This window comes from Glycine soja, chromosome 15, assembly GCF_004193775.1.
Source record: "Glycine soja cultivar W05 chromosome 15, ASM419377v2, whole genome shotgun sequence".
Classification (NCBI taxonomy): Eukaryota; Viridiplantae; Streptophyta; class Magnoliopsida; order Fabales; family Fabaceae; genus Glycine; species Glycine soja.
The window spans coordinates 10462515-10486812 of record NC_041016.1 but is presented as its reverse complement, the minus strand read 5'-3'; the positions used below and the strand labels follow the sequence as shown (position 1 = coordinate 10486812).

Here is a 24298-nt window from a genome sequence, read left to right as displayed (position 1 = left end):
AGAAGTAGTAGTGAAAACTACTTGTAACCTTTTAAAATTAGTAAAACTTGGTGGTTGGTGGTTTACTAAGACGTAAGCTTGATGATTGAGACAAACCAATATAACTCCATGAGACAAACCAATATAACTCCATGTGTCTTACATGTTGTTGATCCTTTTTTTTACTTTAAACTAACTTAAGGTTTGAATTTGATTTTATTTTTAAAGACATTATATGTCTTATGAAATCTATGTCTATCATCTAAATTATTTTACAAAAATTTGTTATCTGTATTTTTTGTCAAACTTCTCATTCGACCATAACATTGTTTTGATCTAAGAAGGTCTTAAAATTGCTAAAATCACAATTCAACTCTGATTCTTATAAAAATTATCTTTACAATTACATTTAATATCCATTAAAATAATTTCATTTCATTTCATTTAATATTTTTTTAAAAAGAATTAATATGAGACGTAACATCATTCTATAAAATAAGACCTTTTATATATATATATATATATATATATATATATATATATATATATATATATATATATGTTAGATCTAGGTGAAGTGAGGCTTAATATGGGTTAGACAATAAGGTCCAAATGATATTATTTGAAATATTTCCATCCTTAATTACTTTAGGAGTTCTTCTAAATTACTAATTTTTAAAAATAAATTGTGATTGAAATTTAAGTTTTAAAATAATTGTACAATAAATAGGATATTCTATGTCAATACAAATTATTGTCCTATATTGTACCTAACACATGCGATACGATATCAACTTATTATTATCAGGACAAACTGATAGTGATACCATGTGCATACAGGATACCATATTTTCATTTATATAATAATTTTTTAATAAAAAATATGTTTAACTTTTCTGAGTTTAGTGATACTATACATATTTTTTTTTTAAATTAAATAGTACATTGATCTCTCTATTTTTTTATTAAAAAAATGTGTTTGACTTGCATTTAAAAATAAGAAAAATATGTGTATTTTTTTTATAAAAAAGTGCAAAAATTTAAATAAATTGAAAAAAACAATCGTTTTTAAATCAAAGAAAAATGAAATATAATTATGATTAGAGTTGGTGCAATTTACACTTACAAAAACTTTAAGGAAAGAAGAGTTTTAGCAACATAGATTTTAACTTTTCTTTTGTTCTTTATATTATTTATTATTAATTAAAATTTATTAAAAATTATAAAATTATAAGAGATTTATTAGGTAAGAAGTGGGATCCTCATGACCTTGTCCCTCCAATCTAACCCGACTAAGGGAACTTTGATAGGTTTGTGTTTAAGAAATTAGACCTTTTATATTTTGAGGTTAATTTCAAGTTATACTTTGAGTCATATCATATATTCTTTTAAAGAAACACAATTGTTCAAACAATTATGAATTGATAATAGAATTTTTTAACTTAATAAATAATGTTTTGTTTAACTTAATAAATATAAGTTAAGATTGCATACTGAACTATGGTTTAGTTATATATAATGTTAAGATTAATATATTTTATCAACAAGTCAGGTTAACTTAATTTTGTCTTAAATGTTATTGGATTTTGATTCGATCATATTTGAGTTGATAAAATTGATCATATTAAACTTTTAAGTCAGATATTGGTATAAATCAACCCATCCACAAATAGCCTTAATAAGAAGTGAAATTCACAAAAACTATTATTTTTAATAAATTTTGATGAACAAGAAGAACATTCAAAATATTTTCTTACTAATAGTTTTTTAGAATAATATAAATCTTCCTACAAATCTTCCAAGACATTAATGGTCTCTTTGTTTAAGTGGAAAGGAGAAAAAATTATTTAGGATATGTTTGAATTTTTGACGGGAAGATCTAAAAATATATTTGAAAATAAAATCATTTTGAAGTTATGTTTAATTACTCCTTAAAAGTCCCTTTGAGAGTAAAATTTTACTTTCAAATTCAGTTTTAAAGAAACAAGACTTTGGATACTTTTATTAACTCACTTTGTAAACTTATTTGACCCAAATTTAAGTTGTAATTTTTAATTCAAACGTGCACTTATTAGAAAGTAATGAAAACTATAAAAAATGGATTTTTCCATTTTTTGAAGAAACCTTAACAAAGAAAGGAAAGAAAACATACGCGTGAGCCCTGTTCGGAGATGTCTTCCTTCAAAAATTGGAAAGAAAAGTAAGGAAAAAGGTTATCATAGATAAAAAAAAAAGTAGTTTTACCTATGCCACATCTCATTGTTTTTGCTATTTGTTAATCTAGTTTTTTTATTATGATATTTATATTATTTTATATACATATTTTTTTTACCTTATTCTTAATTTCTTAGATACCAAACCAAACCATCTAAGTATCTAACAAATTGTCACACTTTTCATTTTCTCTCTCTCTTTTTTTTCTTTTTCACTTTTTCCCTTAAACCAAACATATTATAAATATATTTACTTTTCATTCAATATTTCTATAAAAAAAAATAGGAAGATAAAACAGGAGAATTTTGAATTACATTTTAACGGAGAGGAAGGTGGAGACAGTTTTCCATCACAAATTCAGAATCAATCCTTAATCGCAAAGGAATGGAAAAAATTGAAAAGCAGAAAAAGGCTAAAAAGCACCTCGTGAGAGTTACCATCATACAACGTTTTTGCAAATGAATATATGCCAAACTTTTCGAGAGGTGCCAATGTGCCATCATCCAACGTGCAGTGGAATCCAAAAAGTTTTTGTTTTTGTCCCCCTTTTTTCGGTGATAGAATGACAGAATCCGAGGTTCATTGTGCTAGTATTATATGAGGAAAACTTTCCAAGTGACCAAGGGAGCACGATGAAGTTGAACCATGGAGTGTTTTTGTCAATAGCAACTAATAAGGTTTATACTTTAGTTTCAATACGTAAAAATTTATCAAATCTATCTTCAGACATGTTTATCTTATCAATTTAATGTGTACTGAAAATAAATTAACACAACCGGTAACATTGTATGTTCCTGGACCAAATGATTCAAGATTTAAATCTTGATTAGTTTTTTAATATAAATTAGATTGGATTGAGAGAAAAATAATTCAGTATAGATTAACACTTAAAAATAATATAAACTATCTAAGAGATTACCATTAAAGCTATAAAGAAAATAAACATAAAATTCATATTTTTCATTGATGGTAATATATAAAGTTGAATAGAGTTATATATCCCTAAATGATATCAATTAATGGATAATAATTATCCAAGTATCACCATCATATTATTCGTCTATAAAAAAATATATCATTATTCTAACAAAAATATAATAAAAACTATAATTTATTTTTAAAATATATGCTAACTCATCCTATGGAGTACTTTAATCATTTAGGTTTAAGAGTGTATTTGGGCTTCCCTCACCCTATCCTAACATCCTCCTGGGATTTTCTTCCTGCATCCAACATCATTTCTTTTACACCTAGTATTTTGAGTAAAAAACCAATTTTGTCCTTGATTCATTGACGCTTAAATGTGAAATACAGATTCCTAATCCGTCTGTTTGCATCATTCATTCATACGTTTTTCATTTCTCCTCTCAAATTCTCTCATATTTTTCTCTTCAATTTGTTGATCTTCATCAATCCGTGGTTTGTCTTCATCAATCCGTGTGTGCTCGTTGTTGGTATTCGCCATATTTTTGCTATTGCCGTCATGAGTTCTACTACCACCTCTACGTTATTTTCCTGTGTATTAAAGGTATACAGATTGACAATCCGTATGTTTGTATAACCCATACAGATTGTCAATCCGTATGGTTCATATGGATTCTCAATCCGTATTTTTATTAATTTTATATATTTTTCTATTTAATAAATTATTTATTTAATAGAAATTTAAAATTTGATGGTTGAATTTTGTTGTTATTTAATTATTTTTTTTAAACAACTATTGTTGTTAATTTTATTTAATTATTTAATTTAATAATTTTTTTATTTTAATTTAATAAATAAATAATTTATTTAATAAATTTGTTTATTTAAAAATGAATTTATAAATTGCTTTCTTATATAACTATTTTAATACTTTTATATATTTAAAATAGTTATTTTTAAAATAGTTAAATTAAAAAAATTGTAAAATTTTATAATGTATATATTTTAAAATTTTAGTTAAACAAAAATAGGTAATATTGTATATGAAATTTGTTTTTTATTAATATATTTGTATAAATATTAAATATTTAATAGTATTAAAGATTTATATAAATATTGTTTTGAAGTTAAAAAATATAAAAATTAATATCTTCATTCATTTATCAATATTTAAAAATATTAAAATATTTATTTATAAAATAATAAAGTAGTCATTTATTAGAAATAAAAAAATGTACTTTGATTTTATCATATATTTTAGTTTGCTAGAATTAGTGATTTCAACTAAAAAAATTTAAAAAATGAATTTTTACATTGATTTATGAATATATAAAAGTATTAAAATAACTATTTATAATATAATTAAATTTTAATTTATAAAATATTTAAAACAAAATTGTAGTTTGATTGTGATGATGTATTTTAGTTCGCTAGATTAATCATTTAATGTTAATTCGTATGTTTATTAGAACATATTAAAGTTGTAGGAAAAAAAGTTAACCTCCTCTGCCGTTATACTGTAACACCAACCACGACGACAACTACGAGCTGCCAACGAACCATTGCGATAATGCACCTCGACCAAACCAGCCATAACAAGAAGGAGCTTTCGGCCTAAACGAAACAAAAATGAATGGTGTATGAAGAAAATAAAGAACGAACAAAGGAAAAAGAAGTTAAAAGGGATAACTTTGAAATTTTAAAAAAATATTGTGTCAAAGAAGTATGTATGGTGTAGGAAGAAAATCCCATCCTCATTCACAACCATTTTTTTGTGTGAAGCATTAACAACCATTTACATTTGTTTAATCCTTGATTATTTTGTTTTAAAGTAAAATAGAATCACTTATTTTTTTAAACTTTTTTCTCAGAAATTGACAGAAATTAAGCATTTATTCTTTAAAATTAAATTGAATCAAACACATGTTTAGTACACGAAGAAGACAGCATGTTCAATAAATAATAAGAATAGGAGAGGGGAGAACGAATGTGTGATACAAAATTGTACTCAATTAATGTGTCACTCAATAAATTGATTAGCATTTTCACATGAAGCCGTATATATGAGGAATCATAGCAATACAGTGGTTTAAGGGGCATTGGAGCTATGATATATTCAAAGATTACTATGTAAAGATTGTAGTTGAGACATAACTTCCTTTCTGACTTGATCTCTTTTTATTTTCCCTATTGTAGTGAGTGGAAATGGCTTTCTCCATACAATAAACATTTTTGGTATCTTAAACCTGAAAGAAGAATCAAAAGAAATCATCACTAATCCACTGCTACATATAATTTGCTTCCCTCAACCCAAGTATTCTATTACAAATTTAACAAACATGGATTTTAGAGAATACCTGCTTAAATGATTTTCTATACAGTATTGCTGAATATTCTTTCTAGATAGGAGAAACTCTTCATTTGAAGCAGACAACTGCTCTGACCATTGCCAATTTTCTCTTAGTTGGATACATGCTGCTACCATCTCTGTCAGGTGAGCATCTGGGATTCCCACAACAACAACACTTGCAATCCCTGGATGTTGCTGTAGAATTGCCTCAACCTACACCAAATAAACAATATATTCACACTTCTATGGAGTTGTAAATACCATAAATTAAGTAAGATAAGCATTTAACTGAGCAAAAGAAATAAGAGATGATGCATTTCTGAACATGCAAAGTAGAAATGTTTTACATTACTTTGTATGTGTCTGAAATTTTATTTCTAGACGTTCCATTGATTTATGAAAACATTGCTTGAAATGGTATCTTTAAACATCCATCCTGTGAGCAATGAATATTGGACGTCACACAATGAGCATACTTGAAAAGTATTGCCTATTGTTGCATGGATCTGTGATGGGTGAAACCATTGCAACTCTTTATAAAAGTTTATAGTTTGAATAAGCATGATACTTCATGAATGGAAATGAACAAACAATTGTAACACTTCATGAAAAAGGCAGGTCTCATTTCGCTTTCTTTATAAAGTTTGAGAAAGAAGAGGAGGAAGATTCTATCCTATAATTAAATTTGTTTAGAAGCATTCAAATGGATTTGTATTAACTAGGAAACAATGGCATCACAAGTACCATTAACCTTATTATTTTGGTGTCTCAATTCATGCAATTATGATCCACTTTGATTATTCATGATATGAGAACTATGATTCATGATGTATGATAAACATGTGTCCCTTTTAAAGGAGTTTTTTTTTTTTATCACAAAGCAGCATATTCTTTTGGTTTAAATTTGTTCTTTATGATAAGGCAAACAGGTTAGGTGACACTTCTATTACCTCTTCAGGGTAAATGTTCTCCCCACCACTCTTGATTCGACCATTTGTTCGACCAAGGAGCCACAAATTACCATAATGATCAATTGATCCAATGTCACCTGTGTCAAGCCAGGCTCTTTTATTCGGATTTAATGGATTTGTGAGAGTTTGGTCCCAATACCTGAGCATTATATGTGGTCCTCTAGTTAAAATTCTCCCAGTGTGACCAGAAGCATCTGCACTTATCTTCAGTTCTATATGGGGTGCAGCCTTGCCAATACAAACACCTTGTTGCTGGTGAATGAGCTTAGATCCTGCCACACCAAATGCTTGAAGGGACTGGTTTGTTGTTTCATGCATGGGGTCATAGAGTGTCAGGAATGTCAATGAAGAACATGTCTCTGTCATCCCTTTGATTAATGAAACAGACAAACATCTCTAAGACCAATGAATTTCCATCTATTATTATACACAAGAGGACACAGAAATTTAAAAAAGGTCAAATTTCACTGGCCTTCATACATTGTAAATTCTTGTCATTTGGCATATTGTGTTGAGTAAAAACATACAAAAATAAAATAAAAAGACGAAAAGCAAGACGCTTGATCTTGTCACAGCAAAAAAGCAGAAACATACATTCTTCAATGTAGACTTAAACTGTTTGTTAGTTTGTTTTTTCCTTTGTTAAGCCAATGTTCTCCAGCTTTCTGTTTTACCATACATTTTTAGTACTACACATAATAAAGGAGGATCCAAATAAAAGAAGGCATTGAAGTAGTGGGAACAGGTTCAAATGATTTCAGTTTCTAGGCACATAGATTCTAATTAATAGGGCTTTCAATAACCAGTGACTTGTTTTAATATTTTTATAAGGAATTAAGGATATCGTTTGATTTTGGCTTCCAATATGGTTCGTTGGATCATTTCACAGTTGAACTGATGACTTGAAGTGTCTCAATTTTTTTTATTCATAGGTCTTATAAATTACTTCTTCTCATTATGTTATTGATTGTTGGATACAAATTTGGCAATATCCCCATATTTCTTATCTTCCTTTTCTCTCTTCTCCTATATTTCTTTATCAGTTCTCTTTAGATTGTCTACTTATATCTTTTTCTTCAGCTAGTTGCACAGGTTTTCTTATTCATATTTTCTGGATTAAAATATCTGTCAACCTAAAATTGCTTTCATGTAAAAATATGTTATTGTGAATGTGGTTTCATATGTAAGTTTTTTTTACCAAATAAAATTAGTCAATAAATTGAGAGAACAGAGACCAACCATAAGCTGAAATAAGTTTAGCTTTGTGGAAGAATATGCTGGTGTCCTTGATGAGCTCATGTGAGAGGCTTCCACCCCCATTAAGAATTTTCTTGACAGTTTCTCCCCCTTTCCAGGTCTCTTTGTGCCTAAAAATATTAAAACTTCAAAAGAAGACTAAGAATAATGTAAATCAATATATTCCTAAACTCTGATACTTGGTTTTTTACCTAAGGTTCTTAATAGCAAAACATTTACACAGAAGAACTGTTTGCATAGATGAACCAGAGCTTGCTCCACAAAACATGACAACTTTAGGACATTGTTTAGTATAAAATAGTAAGCCTGTAATAACAGTGATGAATTATGTTGAGCAGGTAAAATAGAATTTTGTTTTACTGTAGGTTAAATGATTGGAATGCTAATTTCGCAATAATTTCGAATCTTTTATAAATTAAATTGCTCTTAGATAACATATCGTGTGATAATCTTTGATACAAAAAAGGACAAAGTATTATTCCTATTTGACACTGGAATATACCTAATTATAGAAATCAGACTGGCCATTATTGCAGGAACTGTGATAAAAGATGTCACTGCATGTTGCTCTATGGCATCAACAGCTGATTCTGCATCAAATTTTGGCATCAAGACATGGCAACCTCCAACCATAAGCATGGTCATGGCTGATGACAAGCCACCAATATGGCATAATGGAGCAGTATGAAGATAGACCTGTTACAGAACGAATGACATAACATGGAGAACTTAATCATCCTTCAGCTGTTTCAGCTGGATTTACCATGTACTTGCACGCATGTAAAATCTTAGGATCCGGGATGAGCAACTCACTTTAGAGTGTAAAGTGAGAATCTCAGTCTTTGATGAGAAAATTAACAATGAATGTTGTGTGCACATACTTAACAAATCATGAATGTGATATCAATCATTGATTTTCTCATCAATGATTGAAATTGCTTACTTTATCTTTGCTCACTTAAGAGGAGCCAAATCCAAAATCTTAATATTGATAGCCTTGTGTTCTGAATCTTCTGATATAATGGTAAGTTTTCATAACCAATAACATGCACTTCATGTAACACAGAATAACATACATCATCCACATTGTAGCCAACTATGGCAATCTTGGCTAGGGATTGTATGGTCAAAGCTCCATGACTAAGGGTGACTCCCTTAGGCTTTCCCGTAGTTCCTAGAGTAAAGAACACAACAATTTCAGGAAACAAAAAGAGGACATATTTGGTTAAAAATAAACACCCCTGGATAATATTTAAACAGTAGCACATACACCACTACTAAAAAGTCATGCCAGTGGCGTTGAAAGCGACCTCCTTCAATCATATATTTCAAACTCCTAATTATCTGCAACTAGCATGTAAACAGCAATTTTGGAAACATGAATATTTCTTTTCCTAGAAGTCTAGAACCAAAATCAAATTGGCCACAATGTTTAAGTTCATTGAACAAACTGTAACTTAAAATCTTACAGCTCTTTTTTCATTTAGTACTTAAAAAGTCAATCAGCTCCAATACATTTATTCACTGATCACGCATAAATCAACCTTAAAAAGTAAATTCCACTTAGTTAAAGAAGTTTCTATATCTTAAAGAGAACAAATATTGCATCCATTAGTTAATTTCATCAATCATATAAATTCTATTTTAAGAAATCATTTGACACAGAAAATTATTCAATCTAGCTTGCAAATTAATTCCTTACACGTGCATAGTTTGAGATAGTATAGAAATGGAGTAACTGACTGAGAATCTTGAACCTGAAGTGAAGCATATTATGACAGCGCCGTCAGGCGCCCAAGAGTAGTCAAATGGTAGAAGTTTTATAGGATGCCTCTTGAGCATTTCTGGAGTTAACACTGAAAAGCAGTATAAGCAATAAGTTACAAAAATCGTTCAAGTGGAAAAAGGTTTTATGTATAATTTTTACAATGGTATAATGTTCATACCGTTCCACTTAGAAAAATCTGAGGAAGGGGAATCCAACAAAATATGCCACTTCAGAGATGGAACATCATTTTGCTGGAGTTTTGAGTACCATGTGTAACTGCTCTCATCAATCACTAACAACACAGGCTTCACTGCAGCCATTGCTAATCTTGCCTCTTCAAAACTCTGCAGGAGAAAAAAATTGTTTTAAAGCATAACTTCATGATTTGTATATGAAATAGATTATGGCAAAAGACAATGTCCAGATGAAATAGCAAAAACAAGAAGGCTGAAAACATATTAAGGTAAATAGGAAGTGGTGTGTGGTGAGCTAGAGTATTAATGTGCAAAATGAATGATGAGGAGGTCAATTGAACATAGCTCTAAAATGCCATATTAGCATGAAGATGGTTTCATGATGGTGCTTTTCAAAAGTAACACTAAGGCCAAAGCTAAGCAATCTATTCTACAGCAAAATTACTCACCCAGCGATAGTTCAGAGGAGCAGCTATTCCTCCAACAAATGCAATGGCTAATAACCACTCCAGATACCTATCACTGAAAAAAGAAGAAAAAAAACTCTATCTATCATCCATAAAATCATTGATCAACTAGCAATAGCTAGATATTTTATAGGATAGGATCATATGTTTATAGATTACATGACAACAACAAATCCTTACTTCACAGTTCACAATTTCAAGTACATCTCACTCTCTCAGTACAACAATAATTGTTGCAAGGGAGTTACTGCCTCTAAGGAATTGCGTAAGCCATAAGAAATAGAAAGAAAACATTTTAATATTTTAAATTACCCAGAGTCTTTGCACTAACAAAGCGAAAAAATGCAGGTGAAAAAGCTCATATATATATATATATATATATATATATATATATATATATATATACCTATCTCGAGCACGTTCAATTATAAACAAGGATAAGAAGCAATACACCTATCGATTTTTTTTTTAAATATTGTTTTATTTTATTAACAAGTAAAATCTCATACTGATCTCAATAAATAAGTGGGCTCCTCTTTTGTTTCCAGGATCAACATGACAATTTACAAGATAATAATAACAAAAAATGTCAATCAGAAGTTAGAAAAAATGTACTTGGAGGTGTAGACATTTCACATTATAAATTTATTGCTTTGTTTGACCTTAATAATGAAGGACTCGTGCCCACATCATCATCTCAAATTCTCAACACATGCCACCGGGAGGGGACCGGAGGAGGAAACTAAAACGAGAACAAAATAGCATAACCAGTGTTGTGCTTGGCTAGAACAACAAAGTACATAAAGTTCCATCCCTCACTTTCTATTCATATGAAATAGTTTAATTTTATAACAAGATATATTACAGTTATTTTTATTAACAAATGTTAGTCGTAGTTTATTAGTTTTTATTAACTCATGGCCTCTTCCTCCTTCTCCCTCCTACCACCAAGCCAATCTTATAACTTGTAAGATATATTACAGTTAAGTGACAGGGTTTCATGACTTAAGTATCACGTAAAATTTCTTATTTTTGTCAAGGTGGCATTCATAACATGATGTTAGAAACATAATATAGAGTCATTTATATATTTATAAGGATAATTCAAGGGGCTTCAAAGGTTGAGAAAAGTGGTTGATATTCATGGTGTTTGAATAAACTTCTTCATTAACACCTATAAAAAAATTCTAAGACAAAACAAAAGGTACCTATTGAAAGCAGAGATGGCAACCACTTGGCCAGATGTGAGTCCAAGGTGGAGCAGGCCTTGTGCCAAGGACAACACTTCCTCCACCAACTCTTGGCCGGTCTTGCGGCGGTTTCCGGCAATTATGACCGGAAAATGTTGCCGGAGGGTCAGCAAGTGACTCAGACATTGGCAGATATGAGGGTGGGAATAGTTAGCCATGAAATGAAACTAACTGAGGAGTTGTTTGAATAAATGCATGTTAGTGTTCTCCTAAGAAACCGCGGTTATCACATGTTTGCAGCTTAGCTTTCTTATCTCCTCATTCACAAATTTGTCATATGCTTATCATCAGAATCACCATGTGTTACTTTTCTATTGGTAGGCCAAAAATTTCTCTATTCTACTATTGTACTTCCTTTTCATACTTCTAATTAAGTTCTCACATTGATGAATGTGTGTATCCATTTTATTGGTCTAAAGAAGAGTTTGGTTTTTATAATTTTATTAGTTTAAGCTTTTGTTTTGGTTAAATTATATTTTTACCTCTATTTATTTATTTATGAAGTTTAATTTGATTCTTCTAATTTTAAAATATTCAATTTGATATTTTTTTAATTTCAATGTTTCCATTTTCTTTATATTTATTTATTTAATTATTTCTGTTTATTACCGAGTATAATTTTTTCTTCTTCTTTTATGAGGAATGCCTATGTTTATGAAAAAATATAAAAACAAAACTTATGCTAGACATAATTATAAGGATAAAAAAAAGTAAAAAAAAAAATTCTTAAACCTACCTTTTTCATTTTCTTTCATATATTTTTTATTTTAATATCTGCTAGAAAGAAAGAAAAAAGTGCTTTAATTTTGTGACAATGACACCGAAACAACCTATCTTTGACCAGATCGAGCATTTAATTTTGCCGACGTTGTCATCCAAAAACAGAAGTTTCCTCAAATGGCTTACTTAAGTCTTTTGTTGTATTTTTTAGAATAAATTATTTTTTCTCTAAAAAAAAGAATAAAATACTTTTAATAATTATTTGAAAGGCACCTTGTTTGTATATTAGTTCTCATGCAAAATTTGATAGACTTAATGTGTGTAACAATGAACTAATGTTTGTAAACTTGATTTCATTTATCGTAATTTTATAAATTTTAATCTGATTAAAATGAGCTTATTAAAAATTGATTCATGGTTGAATACTTCTTTTTTTTTTTTTTACGGAGAATACTTTTATTTAAAATGTGATTTTGACATGATTCATATTGTCTGGACCGTTTTGATAAAAAAAAAGGACAACAATTCATAACCTTCAAGAAAAATGATTAATTTCGTTAAAAAAAGATAAATAATACAATAAAAAAGATATTATATATAAAAACAAATCGTGAGAATTATTCTCAATTTCATTATTGTATGTTACAGTAATTCTATTCTGACCCGATAATGAGATAGAAAGATAAGACACGACATATAGACAGAGCATTCATAAAAGTTACGAAATAGAAATATTTTTAGAAATAAACAAACATAAATATATTTTAAGCTACAATGAATAAAATAAAATATATAAAGAAGAGATTTTATAGTTGTGGTGGAATAGTCCAATTCGGACATTGAAACCATCACCAGTCACCACCTTTCTCGCATCGCTTGTTGGATTTCAAACTCTGCCATTTCGATTCCTTCGTTCACTCGTAAGCTTCACTTTCTCTCATTCTGATCTCAAATTTATGCTCATTAATTTATATAATCCTTTTCTTTTTCTTCATTTTCGTTGATTTCCTCATCATAAGACTCGTTCGTTTCATTCAAATTTAGCTAACACCTCTGAATTTTCCTTTTATCACTGTCCTGAAATCCACTATTATATCCACAATTTGACCAAACTCGTTGTTATATTCATCGATTACATCATTATCCAATTTGTTGTTGGTAAAAAAAATCTGAAATTTACTATTTGGTTGCTGAGAAAAAATTGTGGTGGGTGGGGTTCGATATTCATTTTTTTCCTTTGATTATTTTGGGATTTGTATCACTTGCAAAATGAAAATGGAGGATGCTCCAAAACCTTTTTTTCTTCTTCTTATGTCTGTTTTGTGAGGAGGAGCAATTCTAGAAGTTGGTGTTTTCAGTATTCTAGTTTTATTTTCTACTTTGGGAGTTCCAATTACCTACCAGGACCAATGTTTGTGTATGTATACACATATATATGTGTGTGTGTGTGTCTGTGTCTCTTATGCTACTCTATACAAACATAGTATATAACCAGTGAGAAAAACAATGTGGATGTCTGCAAATGACTTCAAAAACTGAGTTCTGATTATCTAAATCTTTTGTTCCCGTGGTGTAAGATTGAATGTAGAGGACAAGTTTTGTAGAATAAAACTTAGATTGAGTTCTTTAGGTGCTTTTGGTGCTGTTCTCTTATTGCAATTGAAGTTTTACCTTGGTAATCCTCTTAATAAAGGTTTTCATGAAAGATCAGCATAAGTTATCAATGTGCTTTTGGTGGTGTTTTCCCATAAGGATTGAAGTTTATTACATGATTACTGAGGTGAAATTCCAATTATGATTAGAGAACGGTGCCAAAAGGAAAATGCACCTACGGAACCATATCTGAGTTTTGTACTTATAGGATTTAACTGAGTTTTCAGTTTGGTGGCACCCTTTGGCCATGCGAAATTTTGCTTGAACAGATATTTCTTTCTTCCTTTCCAGGTTATTTTGCATGACTATTGTAGAGGCTGCAGCCTGGATGATTGGTGGACTTTAAGCTTGTGAAAGAATAATTGCCGAATGGAACTTGCAAGACCTGCCTCAAGTAATCTTATGATATTTCATGTGATAATATATATTAATGAGGTGTTTACAACTGAGAATATTATTGATGACTCATACAAAGTAGTGACATTCTATTGACCTGTTCTGATAAGTGTGAATGATTGGTCCTGTATATTATACAAATGTTTTAACCATTAGTTCTTGTAATGAGTTATGCATTTGTGCAGTTTTACCTTATTGGAGTATACTTACTCAACACTGTATTTTCTTTTTTAGCTAAGTCAGTAAGTCTAACCATTGTTAGTAGGTAGACTACTGGTAGTTAGTTGGTAGTTAGGACAGCTGTGTTACAGCTGTCACTAACTAACTTAGGTTAGTTGACAGCTACATAACTGTAACTGTTATATAAACAGTGTTCTAAACTGTTTTCAGTTGGCTTGAATTCCTCAATACAAATCTCTTATTCCTTCTCTCTTCTCTCTAAATTCCTTTATGGTATACAGAGCTAGGTCGATCCTAAGCTAATTTTCATGGCTTCCGCGTTACATAACACTACTGGTGGTTCGCCACCTCCTCCTCCTCCTTTACAACCTCTGGTGGTATCGTCTTCTTTGGCTTCATTCTCGCACTCCATTTCCGAGAAGCTTACGACTTCCAACTATCTTCTATGGTGCAGTCAAGTGCAACCAGTTGTTAAAGGTCATGGTTTATCTCATTTTCTTGTTGCTCCGATCATTCCGCTGCGATTTCTGACTATTGCCGATCGTGATGCAGGCATAGTGTCGCCGGAGTATCTCAGCTGGAAGAAGCAAGATCAGCTTCTTCTTTCCTGATCTGTTCTCCCTCGTCTTGTAGGATGCACTACGTGGCATCTATGGGAGAAACTTCACTCACATTTCCATTCGATTGCTCGCGCGAGGAAGTGTCAACTTCGAACGGAGCTTTGAAACCTCTCTCTTGACAATTGCAAAATCACTGACTATCTCCTTCATATTCAGACACTGTTTGATGCACTTACTTCCATTGTGATTCTGTTTTGCAAAGCAGCAAGTGGATATCATTCTTGAAGGATTACCGATGGAATATGAGTCCATGGTATCCTATATCTACAACAAATCCAAGCCTATGTCTGTGGACGATGTTGAATTGCTTTGTCTTGCTCGTGAATCGCGACTTGGCAAACTTAGTAAGAAGTCTCTAGGTGCTGTAAATCTTATTGAGTGTAACCCTAATTCTACCCCCAATTTTCAGTCTTAGATCAGTGCTGGAGTTAATTCTGATCCTCAATCACATCCAACTCAAGTTTCTAATGATGCTGCTGACAATTACAACAATTCTGGTAACAATTCCGGCAAAGGTGGTGGCCAAAATTTATTTTGTGGCTGCTGTGGTGGAGGTTGCGGCCATGGTGGGGTCACGGAAAATTTGCAGATGTTCAGTGTCAAGTCTGCCATAAATTTGGTCATGAAGCATCCTTTTGTTATTATAGGTATGATGAAAATTATGTTGCTTCACAACCTATGAATTACACCAATAATCAGACATCAACTCAGCCTTCACATCCTTATAATCAAACACCTACCCAAGCCTCACAGTGGTCTTCTGCCACTTCATCATCCTCTAATCAAATCCTAAACAGTACCTATCCACCACGACCACGTTTTAATCCCTATAACCCTTTTCCCTTATCCACCTCAATACATGTCACCTCAGTACTTTTATCCTCCACCTCAATATCAGTCTCAGCCCATGAACCCTACCTCATCATCACCATCTCCACAGGCCCCGTGTTGCTAGTGTTCAACCTGTGCAGTTTGCAAACTGGTATCCTGATTCTGGTGACTAACGTGTCACAAAATATTCAGCAAGCTACCCCCTTTGAAGGTCCAGATCAAATCACCATAAGCAATGGTCAGGGCTTGAACATTAATGCCTCAGGTGTTTCATCTTTCCACTCTCCCTTTAACTCAAACATTCCTCTTACTCTTAAGAATCTTTTATTTGTGCATTCTGTCACTAAAAATCTTCTTAGTGTCAGTCAATTCTGCAAAGACAACAGTTTTCATTGAATTTCATTCTTCCTATTGTGTGGTTAAATCTCAGGTTTCTAAATAAGTTCTCCTTCATGGACTGGTGGGTCATGATGGGCTACACCATTCTCCTGACTTGCTTCAGTCTTCAAGACAATCTTCTTCATCAAGTGATTTTGTGCAATCTAGCTCTTCTTTTGTAAATAGGAAGAATAATGTTTCATTTGTAAATGCTGTTTCTACTTGTAAAGATTCCCGTGCCATTTGGCATTCTAGACATGGTCATTCAAGTACTGAAGTTCTGAAACTTGTACTCAAATTGTATAATATTCCACTCATCAATAAAACGAGTTTAGTTTTTTGTTTATCTTGTTGTGTTGGTAGGTCTCACAGATTGCCTTCTTCTCCTTCTCTTACTGTTTACTCTTGTTGGGAAAAGCTCAAGTCCTACATCTGCTAGAGATAAGGTCAAGATAAAATATATAAGTGGGGGGACAACCGTCACCCTATGAGCTAGCTTTTGGGGTTGAGTTTGACCCAACCGCGCATTCTAAGATCTCTAAACCATTTAAGTTAGTTTATACTTGGATGTATCTGTTGAAAATGCTAAGTCTCGGTGTGTCTTTCTCCTTTGCTTCCTACTCCTTTTAGACAAGCCCTGGGCCTGAATTGCGCTCTAAACGAGCTGTCCACATACTCATCACCAAAACGGAGTTGTGGAAAGAAAGCACAAACATATAGTTGAAATGGCTCTTACTATGCTTTCTCAAGCTATTTACCTCTAGATTATTGGGATCATGCTGTTGTTTCAAGTGTTTACTTGATCAACAGGCTTCCTTCATCTGCCATTAAGAATGAAGTTCCTTCTCAAAAGCTTTTTGACTAGCTGTCAGATTACAAGTATCTCAGAGTCTTTGGAAGTTCTTGTTTTCCTTTACTCAGACCCTATAACCAACACAAGTTTCAGCCCAGATCTCAGGAATGTGTCTTCCTAGGATATTCCTTATGTCATAAAGGCTAGAAGTGTCTCTCATCTGATGCCAGAATCTATATTTCTAAAGATGTTATATTCTTCAATGAGGCTAAGTTTCCCTACACTCAACTCTTTGCTGAGCCAGTTACTTCTTCAACACAAGCATCAAATAGCACCCTGTCTGTTCTGCCTTCTGTTTTGAATCATGTGGTTCCTGCTATGTCTCAGCCTCCAGGGACTAATTCCACACATGCAGTTTCATCTTCTTCGGGAACTAATTCCACAAATGAAGTTTCATCTTCATCAATTAGTCCTGAACCAGCAGCAACTAGTCCTGAACCAGTAGCAACTCTACCAGCTGATCACTTACCATCGCCTCAACCAGAGGTAACTTCCAATCCTGTGATTTCTGCTCCAGCACTCCCTACTTCAGTGCACTCTACTGCAGAATCACCTCCTTTGCTAGTCAGACCTGATAATATTCACTCAATGTGTACAAGGACAAAAGCTGGTATTATACATCCCAGGCTGTAACCAACTTTACTTCTCACTCCTGCTGAACCTAAGTCCACTAAGTCAGCTCTATCAAATCCTACTTGGCATGCAGCTATGAAGGCAGAATATGATGTTCTTCTTCATAAAAACACTTGGAAACTTGTTGATCTCCCTTCCTCAAGGTCTCCTATTGGTTGCAAATGGGTCTTTAGGGTCAAGGAAAACCCTGAGGGTACAGTCAGCAAGTATAAAGATAGGCTTGTTGCTAAAGGCTTTCATCAAAGACTTGGTTATGATTACAATGAGACCTTCTCACCTGTAATCAAACCAGTTACAGTCAGAATTCTTTTGAAACTTGCTGTTACTAACAAGTGGAAACTTCAGCAACTAGATGTCAACAATGCTTTTCTAAACGGCATTCTTGAAGAAGAAGTCTACATGACTCAACCTCATGGAATTTGAGGACTCCAACAAACATCTGGTTTGCAAACTAAATAAAGCTATTTATGGTCTAAAACAAGCCCCTAGAGCTCGGTTTGAGAAACTCAGAAATACCCTTTTTACCTACAATTTCAAATCCGGCAAGTGTGATCGTCCCTTGTTTGTGTATTCAGACACTAGTACTGTGGTTTATATGCTGGTCTATGTAGATGATATTATTGTCACATGCAATAATCATACCTTTATTAAATCTCTGGTTTCTGAACTCAATTCTGAGTTCTCCATCAAAGATTTGGGTGATCTTGACTACTTTCTGGGAATTGAAGTCAGCTCTCAACCTAATGGATCTCTTCTACTTATTCAGTCCAAGTACATTCAGGATTTATTGGTAAAGACTACTATGAATGAGGCTAATTCTATCTCTTCTCCTATGGTTGGTGGCTGCAAACTAACTCAAACAGGGTATGAATCTTTTTCAGACCCCTCTCTCTATAGATCAGTTGTGGTGCTCTTCAGTATGCTACAATAACAAGGCCAGAGATTAGTTTTTCTGTCGACAAAATCTGCCAGTTTATGAGTAAACCTACTGAACAGCATTGGATGGCAGTGAAGAGGATACTTAGGTATCTCAAAGGGACTATCAATTTTGGATTAGCTATGCAGCCTAATTTCTCTGTCTCTCACTATTCTGTTCATGCCTATTGTGATGCTGACTGGGCATCAGATCTTGATGATAGAAGGTCCACCTTAGGTGCAGCAATTTTCCTAGGGCCCAATTTGGTCTATTGGTGGTCCAAAAAGCAATCAGTAGTGGCTAGGTCCAGTACTGAAGCTGAATACCAAAGTTTAGCCCTGACCACAGCTGAAGTAACATGGATTCAATCTCTTTTGGCTGAGCTCAAAGTACCTCATGCTCCTCCTGTTATCTTTTGTGACAACCTGAGCACAGTTGTCTTAGTTCACAATCCTGTTCCAGAACCATACACATAAAACTGGACTTGTTTTTTGTTCATGAGAAGGTTATTGAAAAACAAGTTCAAGTGGTTCGTGTCCGTGCTGCCGATCAAAGGGCAGACATCCTCACTAAAGCTCTCATACCCTCCAACTTCACTGCTTACAGGTTCAAGCTCAGAGTGGCTGTAAAGATTTCTACCAACCCCTCATGAGCTTGCAGGGGGTATTGGAATATACTTACTCAACACTGTATTTTCTTTTTTAGCTAAGTCAGTAAGTCTAACCATTTTTAGTAATTAGACTGCTGGTAGTTAGTTATTAGTTAGTTGTTAGTTAGGACAGCTGTGTTACAGCTGTCACTAACTATCTTAGGTTAGTTGAAAGTTACATAACTGTAACTGTTATATAAACAGAGTTGTAAACTGTTTTTAGTTGGGTTGAATTCCTCAATACAAATCTCTTATTCCTTCTCTCTTCTCTCTAATTTCCTTTATACCTGGTCTATTTACAACTCATTGCTAAACTCCATGCTCCCAGATGAGCTTTTGTTTTGAGTAATGCTATGCAGCCAATAAAAAAGAGCTGTAGTTTTGAAGAATTCAGCTAGATTCAAGGGAAATTGTTAGATAAGAGCTTGAGGATTCATTCCAACTCTTTTTTTCCCATATAATATCTCATTGAAGAGCTTGAGGAAGAAGATTTTACTAACACTCCTCTTAGGTTGCATTTTCCTGTAGCTTTCTGATATTTTTTTAATGCTTTATGTTCATGTAAGCTTCAAGGGGTATCAGAAAATGACTATTGACTAGATGGTTATGAATGGCAACTTTATCTGGTTAAGGACTGCATACTTTATCAGTAAATATTCTCTCTGGCATGGACTTTTAAGGAACTTTTTTATGGAGGGGTTCAGAGTTCGGAGGGAACAGGAAGGGAGAGTTTATTTTCATTTTTGTAAATGGAGAAAGTTATTTAATATTTATAAAAGACGAATGGGGATGATTGGAAAACTACATATAATATCTCATTTTACTCCTTTTCTTTTTTAAAATAAAAAACTCAAATAGGAGAGTACTTACTTAAAACAGAACGTTTACCCTCACTTCCCTTCATCCAAACATGCCCTAAAAAGTTTGAACTTATCTGTAGAAGCTTTAATGTTCTTTAGAATGCCTATGAAGTGTAACTGGGGGATATTGAAGAATTAATTTCATTTGTTTTTCTTTAGAAGTTGAGTGATTGGAAGGTCTTTTACAGGTAGAAGAAAATTGAAAGATTTATTGCTTCAGAGTGATAATCGTCTTTGTGCTGATTGTAATGCTCCAGATCCTAAATGGGCGTAAGTGTTTAATTTTTTCACACGTGACGTTGTGGTATATATTAATTGGCATTATCATACTTTTTTCGATGAACTGTTTGTGAATATGACATAAAGCTGTAGGAAACTAGCTACTTGTAAAATATATTAAGAACGTGTGAATTCACTTTTACTAACTGCTTTTCAGGTCTGCCAACATTGGAGTTTTTATATGCTTAAAATGTTGTGGTGTGCACAGAAGCCTTGGTACTCATATATCAAAGGTAAACCATTCACATGTACCACCATTCATAGGTTGTCTATTGTTATGGAAGGCATTTCTGCCTTGGATCAAAGACTTATTTTCCCTCTAATTGTAAAATATAATTTGTTTTGATGCTTGAACATAGTATCTCCTTTTTGTCTTCAACAAATTGAAAGACTAATAATTCATGTGTTTGGGTTGTTCATTTTCCAAAATCTGTGTAATAAATTTGATGTGACATTTAGTTTAATAATTAATTTTACCAAATACTTTTAATTCAATTAGCTAGGATCTGAGGAGACCCAAAATGCCAGGTTTACACTTGATGTAGATGATTTCTCAGGTGGATTGTTGCTTTGGTCACAATTGAGCCCAGTCGATGGAGGCAGTGACACTTTGCAGAGACTCCAAGGCTTAAGTTACTGTAAAGTGTAAATTCCAGTAGAGTAGCAGTATTTAGGATGAAGAAGAAGATACCTGACTTTGAGGAGAAATATGATATTTATAGGCTGTCTATGTTATCTTAGCAAAAGGCTGAGTTGTCTTGAAGGCTTTCAATGGATAGAAGCGTCTTGGTCAAATACATTGGCTTGGCTTTATGACAGAGGGATGGCTGGGGCCGCTGTAGCATTGTTGTTTTCTTTGGGACATTCCATATTGCTTATGTCATGCATCTTTGTACACTATTTGACCATGACTGGGTGTTCCCAATAAGTAACCCCCTTAGCTAGTGCTAGATAACAAGAAATAACAGCCTCTGAAAACTAAGCTGACAAGGTAACAAAACAGAATAACAATTAACAACTAAAAGATAAACATAATGATTGTGACAACCCTATCCTAAGTAACCCCCTTAGTTGACACATACTTAACTGGTTCATTCTTCTGCTCCTTGATCCTAAATTTCCTCATGTACACTCTCCAAATGTGGGTGGGGCTTATCATTCTGAGTCGGGGTCTAACATGTTAATGGTGAATTTTCAAAACGAAATAACCTTAAAGTTTTTAGTTTTTTTCTTCAGACAGTTATATTTATCAAGTTAAGAGTGGTGTGAATGCTGAACTCATTTGTTTGATAGCATTGTTTTTTACTCTCAGGTTTTGTCTGTGACATTGGATGATTGGTCAGAGGATGAAATAGATGCAATGATGGAAGTTGGGGGAAATGCTTCTGCTAATTCAATTTATGAAGCTTATATTCCTGAAGGATATACGAAACCTGGACCAGATGCTGGTCATGAGCAGCGTTCAAAATTCATACGGTTAGACATGTTTTCACATACACAATGCACCGTATATCTGCTGTTCTTATCATCTTTTGGTTCATTTTGAAAAATTTATCTTGTCAACATGAATTAGGTAATGCTAAAGGCTGTTGATTCTCCCTCTGATATTTGATTAACTCATGCTTAGTCGTTTATTTTCTTATCTTTCTGCTGTTGTTTCAACAAGTCTGGTGAGTGAGTTTCCTAGTTAATTGACTGCCCTTTTATTTGTTACATTTTCAACTGCAGGTCAAAATATGAATTACAAGAATTTCTGAAACCGAGTTTGCGCATTGTGTCTGGAAAAAGCAGTCTACAATCAAGTTCTGCAAAAAGTAGTTTTATGGACAGTTTTAAAAGTACTGGTAGTTCACAGAGAATGGTAACTTTATGTTATGTGTTAGTTCCTCTAATTATCTGACTACTTTTATGTGTGGGGAAGAAATATAGGGACCAATTTTGGAGTAAGCATTTTTTTGTTTGTGAAATAGATTTTTATTGAATTGAAGTGTCGTTGGACCAGATGAAAGCCTTCTAATAAAAAAAATAGTTAATATAGATGAGATGAGGCATGCTGCAGTATCCAACTACAGCATTGGCTGTGCAGTTATCCTTATGAGTGATTTCCTTGGAATGTGACTGACATTGGTGGTAACAACAGGAAGGTATGGTGGAATTTATTGGAATGTTGAAGGTGAAAGTGATTAAAGGAACAAATTTAGCTATCAGAGATATAAAGTCAAGTGATCCGTATGTTGTTTTGAGCCTTGGCCAGCAGGTTGGTGTCACTATATGATCTTGGGAAACTGTTGGTCTATACCTTCTATTTATAGTTGTAAAATCAGAAAGAGTAATAATTTTCTTTCTGAAATTGATTTGGTGCTATTGCTTAATGCCTGCAGACTGTCCAGACAACTATAATAAGGAGTAACTTGAATCCAGTCTGGAATGAGGAATACATGCTGTCTGTTCCCGAGCATTATGGACAGATGAAATTGGTATGATCAAATTTTGTTGTGAAAAACAGACACTATCTTCTGTTATTCTATTATATAGAGGCACGTCATTGAAAGAAATAGAAAGAGTTCCTCCATCCTCATTCCTTAGCATCCAATACCTTTTACCTTGCAAAACAAGTTCCTTGTATTGCAAGCAAAGTCACCTTCTCTTGCATCCTTTCTCACTATTGGAAATTAAACATTTCTATTCTACAAACAGTTTATAATTTGGTTATAACTTACAATTTGTCGGAAACAAGAATTTGAATTTACGATAAGAATGAATTAAGTTATATAAACAGTATCCAAGTCTAGGCATTCCTCATTTACCTGCTTTTCTATTTTGGTATGATAATTAACAAGTGATTGGAACATCTCCTTCTATTAGGGATAGAAATAGAAATAGAAAGTTTTCACTACATTGATTCACGGCCTCTTGTTTTTCCTGTGTTCCCTTTGTCAGTTCTGTCTATAGTGAGTGACCTATGTATAATGCATCTTGCTGTATGTGTTGTTCTTCTTTCTTTCTTTCCCTATTCTCTCTGTGTGTGTCTGTACATGGGAAAGAAGATAACTGATTTTTGGTTTGAGAATATGACACTTCATCTTATCAATTGTCTGTGCTGCAGAAAGTATTTGATCATGACACATTTTCTGCTGATGATATAATGGGAGAAGCAGACATTGATCTTCAGTCTCTGATAACATCTGCTATGGCATTTGGAGATGCTGGAATGTTTGGTAATATGCAGATAGGAAAATGGTTAAAATCAGATGACAATGCCCTTATTGAGGATAGCACAGTCAATATTGTTGATGGTAAGGTCAAACAAATGATGTCACTCAAGCTCCAGGATGTTGAATCTGGAGAATTAGATCTGGAACTCGAGTGGATTCCTCTTGAGCAATAGGGACTTGACTGCCGTTAGCCTATGCATTCTCTTGAACAAATTGTCTGTAATTGTTTCTCTTCACTTTTTGATTCATGGTCCTACAGGAACAAATAAACCTGTATTTTTGCCTATTTAATTCATGGCTGTTAAATTATTTGACCAAACATTCAGTAAATTTTCTTCATATAACTAGAGTTAGCATGCATGCATGTAAAATAAATATTTGCTTAGCATTTAATCGTTGTACCAAAGATCCAAAGCTGAAGTGCGTTAATTATACTTTATTTGGAGCAGTGGTGATTATCCTCCAACCCAAAATGGGGTGAATAGAGGAAAGACACAGGGAAAAAAGAGAAAAGGTAGTGAGAGAAAGATAAAAAAGAAAGAAAAAAATATATGAATGATTATACTCCAAAAGAAGGGGGAAAAGTCAAGTAAATTATATATATATATATATACATAAAAAGTCAACTACTTGTGCTATATGGACAGCAAAAACGAATATTCGAACTTTTTACGCTTAGTTTATGTTGGATACAATATTTAAATATTAAACCATTTGTTACATTATACTCCTAAAAAAAAG

General features: G+C 32.8%; 2 protein-coding genes across 4 annotated transcripts; one reads left to right on the top strand and one right to left on the bottom strand.

Annotated features, from left to right (window-relative positions):
* Nucleotides 1-5043: 5043 nt before the first annotated feature.
* LOC114388463 (2-succinylbenzoate--CoA ligase, chloroplastic/peroxisomal) lies at nt 5044-11652 on the bottom strand. 3 transcript variants are annotated; one of them, XM_028348961.1, is made up of 10 exons: nt 11333-11652; nt 10107-10179; nt 9642-9807; nt 9453-9551; nt 8772-8869; nt 8198-8391; nt 7678-7820; nt 6418-6806; nt 5475-5680; nt 5044-5363 (listed from the first exon to the last, which is right to left on the bottom strand). In XM_028348961.1, exons 1-10 carry the CDS (start codon nt 11530-11532, stop codon nt 5234-5236), a joined length of 1698 nt encoding a protein of 565 aa, XP_028204762.1. In that variant the 5' UTR covers nt 11533-11652; the 3' UTR covers nt 5044-5233. The 3 variants fall into 3 exon arrangements, with proteins under 3 accessions (XP_028204762.1, XP_028204763.1, XP_028204765.1); XM_028348962.1 differs by having other exon boundaries at nt 7678-7805; XM_028348964.1 differs by lacking the exon at nt 5044-5363 and adding an exon at nt 5820-5903 and having other exon boundaries at nt 5555-5680.
* Nucleotides 11653-12913: 1261 nt separating this feature from the next.
* On the top strand, nt 12914-23971 carry LOC114388000 (ADP-ribosylation factor GTPase-activating protein AGD12-like). Its single transcript, XM_028348321.1, has 9 exons — nt 12914-13014; nt 14039-14141; nt 20252-20333; nt 20500-20575; nt 21655-21818; nt 22071-22203; nt 22483-22599; nt 22724-22819; nt 23449-23971. The coding sequence occupies exons 2-9, from the start codon at nt 14117-14119 to the stop codon at nt 23728-23730; spliced, it is 975 nt and encodes a 324-aa protein (XP_028204122.1). The 5' UTR covers nt 12914-13014; nt 14039-14116; the 3' UTR covers nt 23731-23971.
* The last annotated feature ends 327 nt before the right edge of the window (nt 23972-24298 follow it).

Bases quoted from the DNA above. Each gene is read 5' to 3' on its own strand.
- LOC114388463 (XM_028348961.1), bottom strand. From the start codon at position 11,532: ATGGCTAACTATTCCCACCCTCATATCTGCCAATGTCTGAGTCACTTG. The intron at 9,552-9,641 runs GTATGAACATTA...ACTGCTTTTCAG, and splicing joins AGATTTTTCTAAGTGGAACG to TGTTAACTCCAGAAATGCTC. The intron at 8,870-9,452 runs GTTCAAGATTCT...TCTTTACTCTAG, and splicing joins CATAATATGCTTCACTTCAG to GAACTACGGGAAAGCCTAAG.
- LOC114388000 (XM_028348321.1), top strand. From the start codon at position 14,117: ATGGAACTTGCAAGACCTGCCTCAA. The intron at 20,334-20,499 runs GTAAGTGTTTAA...ACTGCTTTTCAG, and splicing joins GCTCCAGATCCTAAATGGGC to GTCTGCCAACATTGGAGTTT. The intron at 22,820-23,448 runs GTATGATCAAAT...TCTGTGCTGCAG, and splicing joins ATTATGGACAGATGAAATTG to AAAGTATTTGATCATGACAC.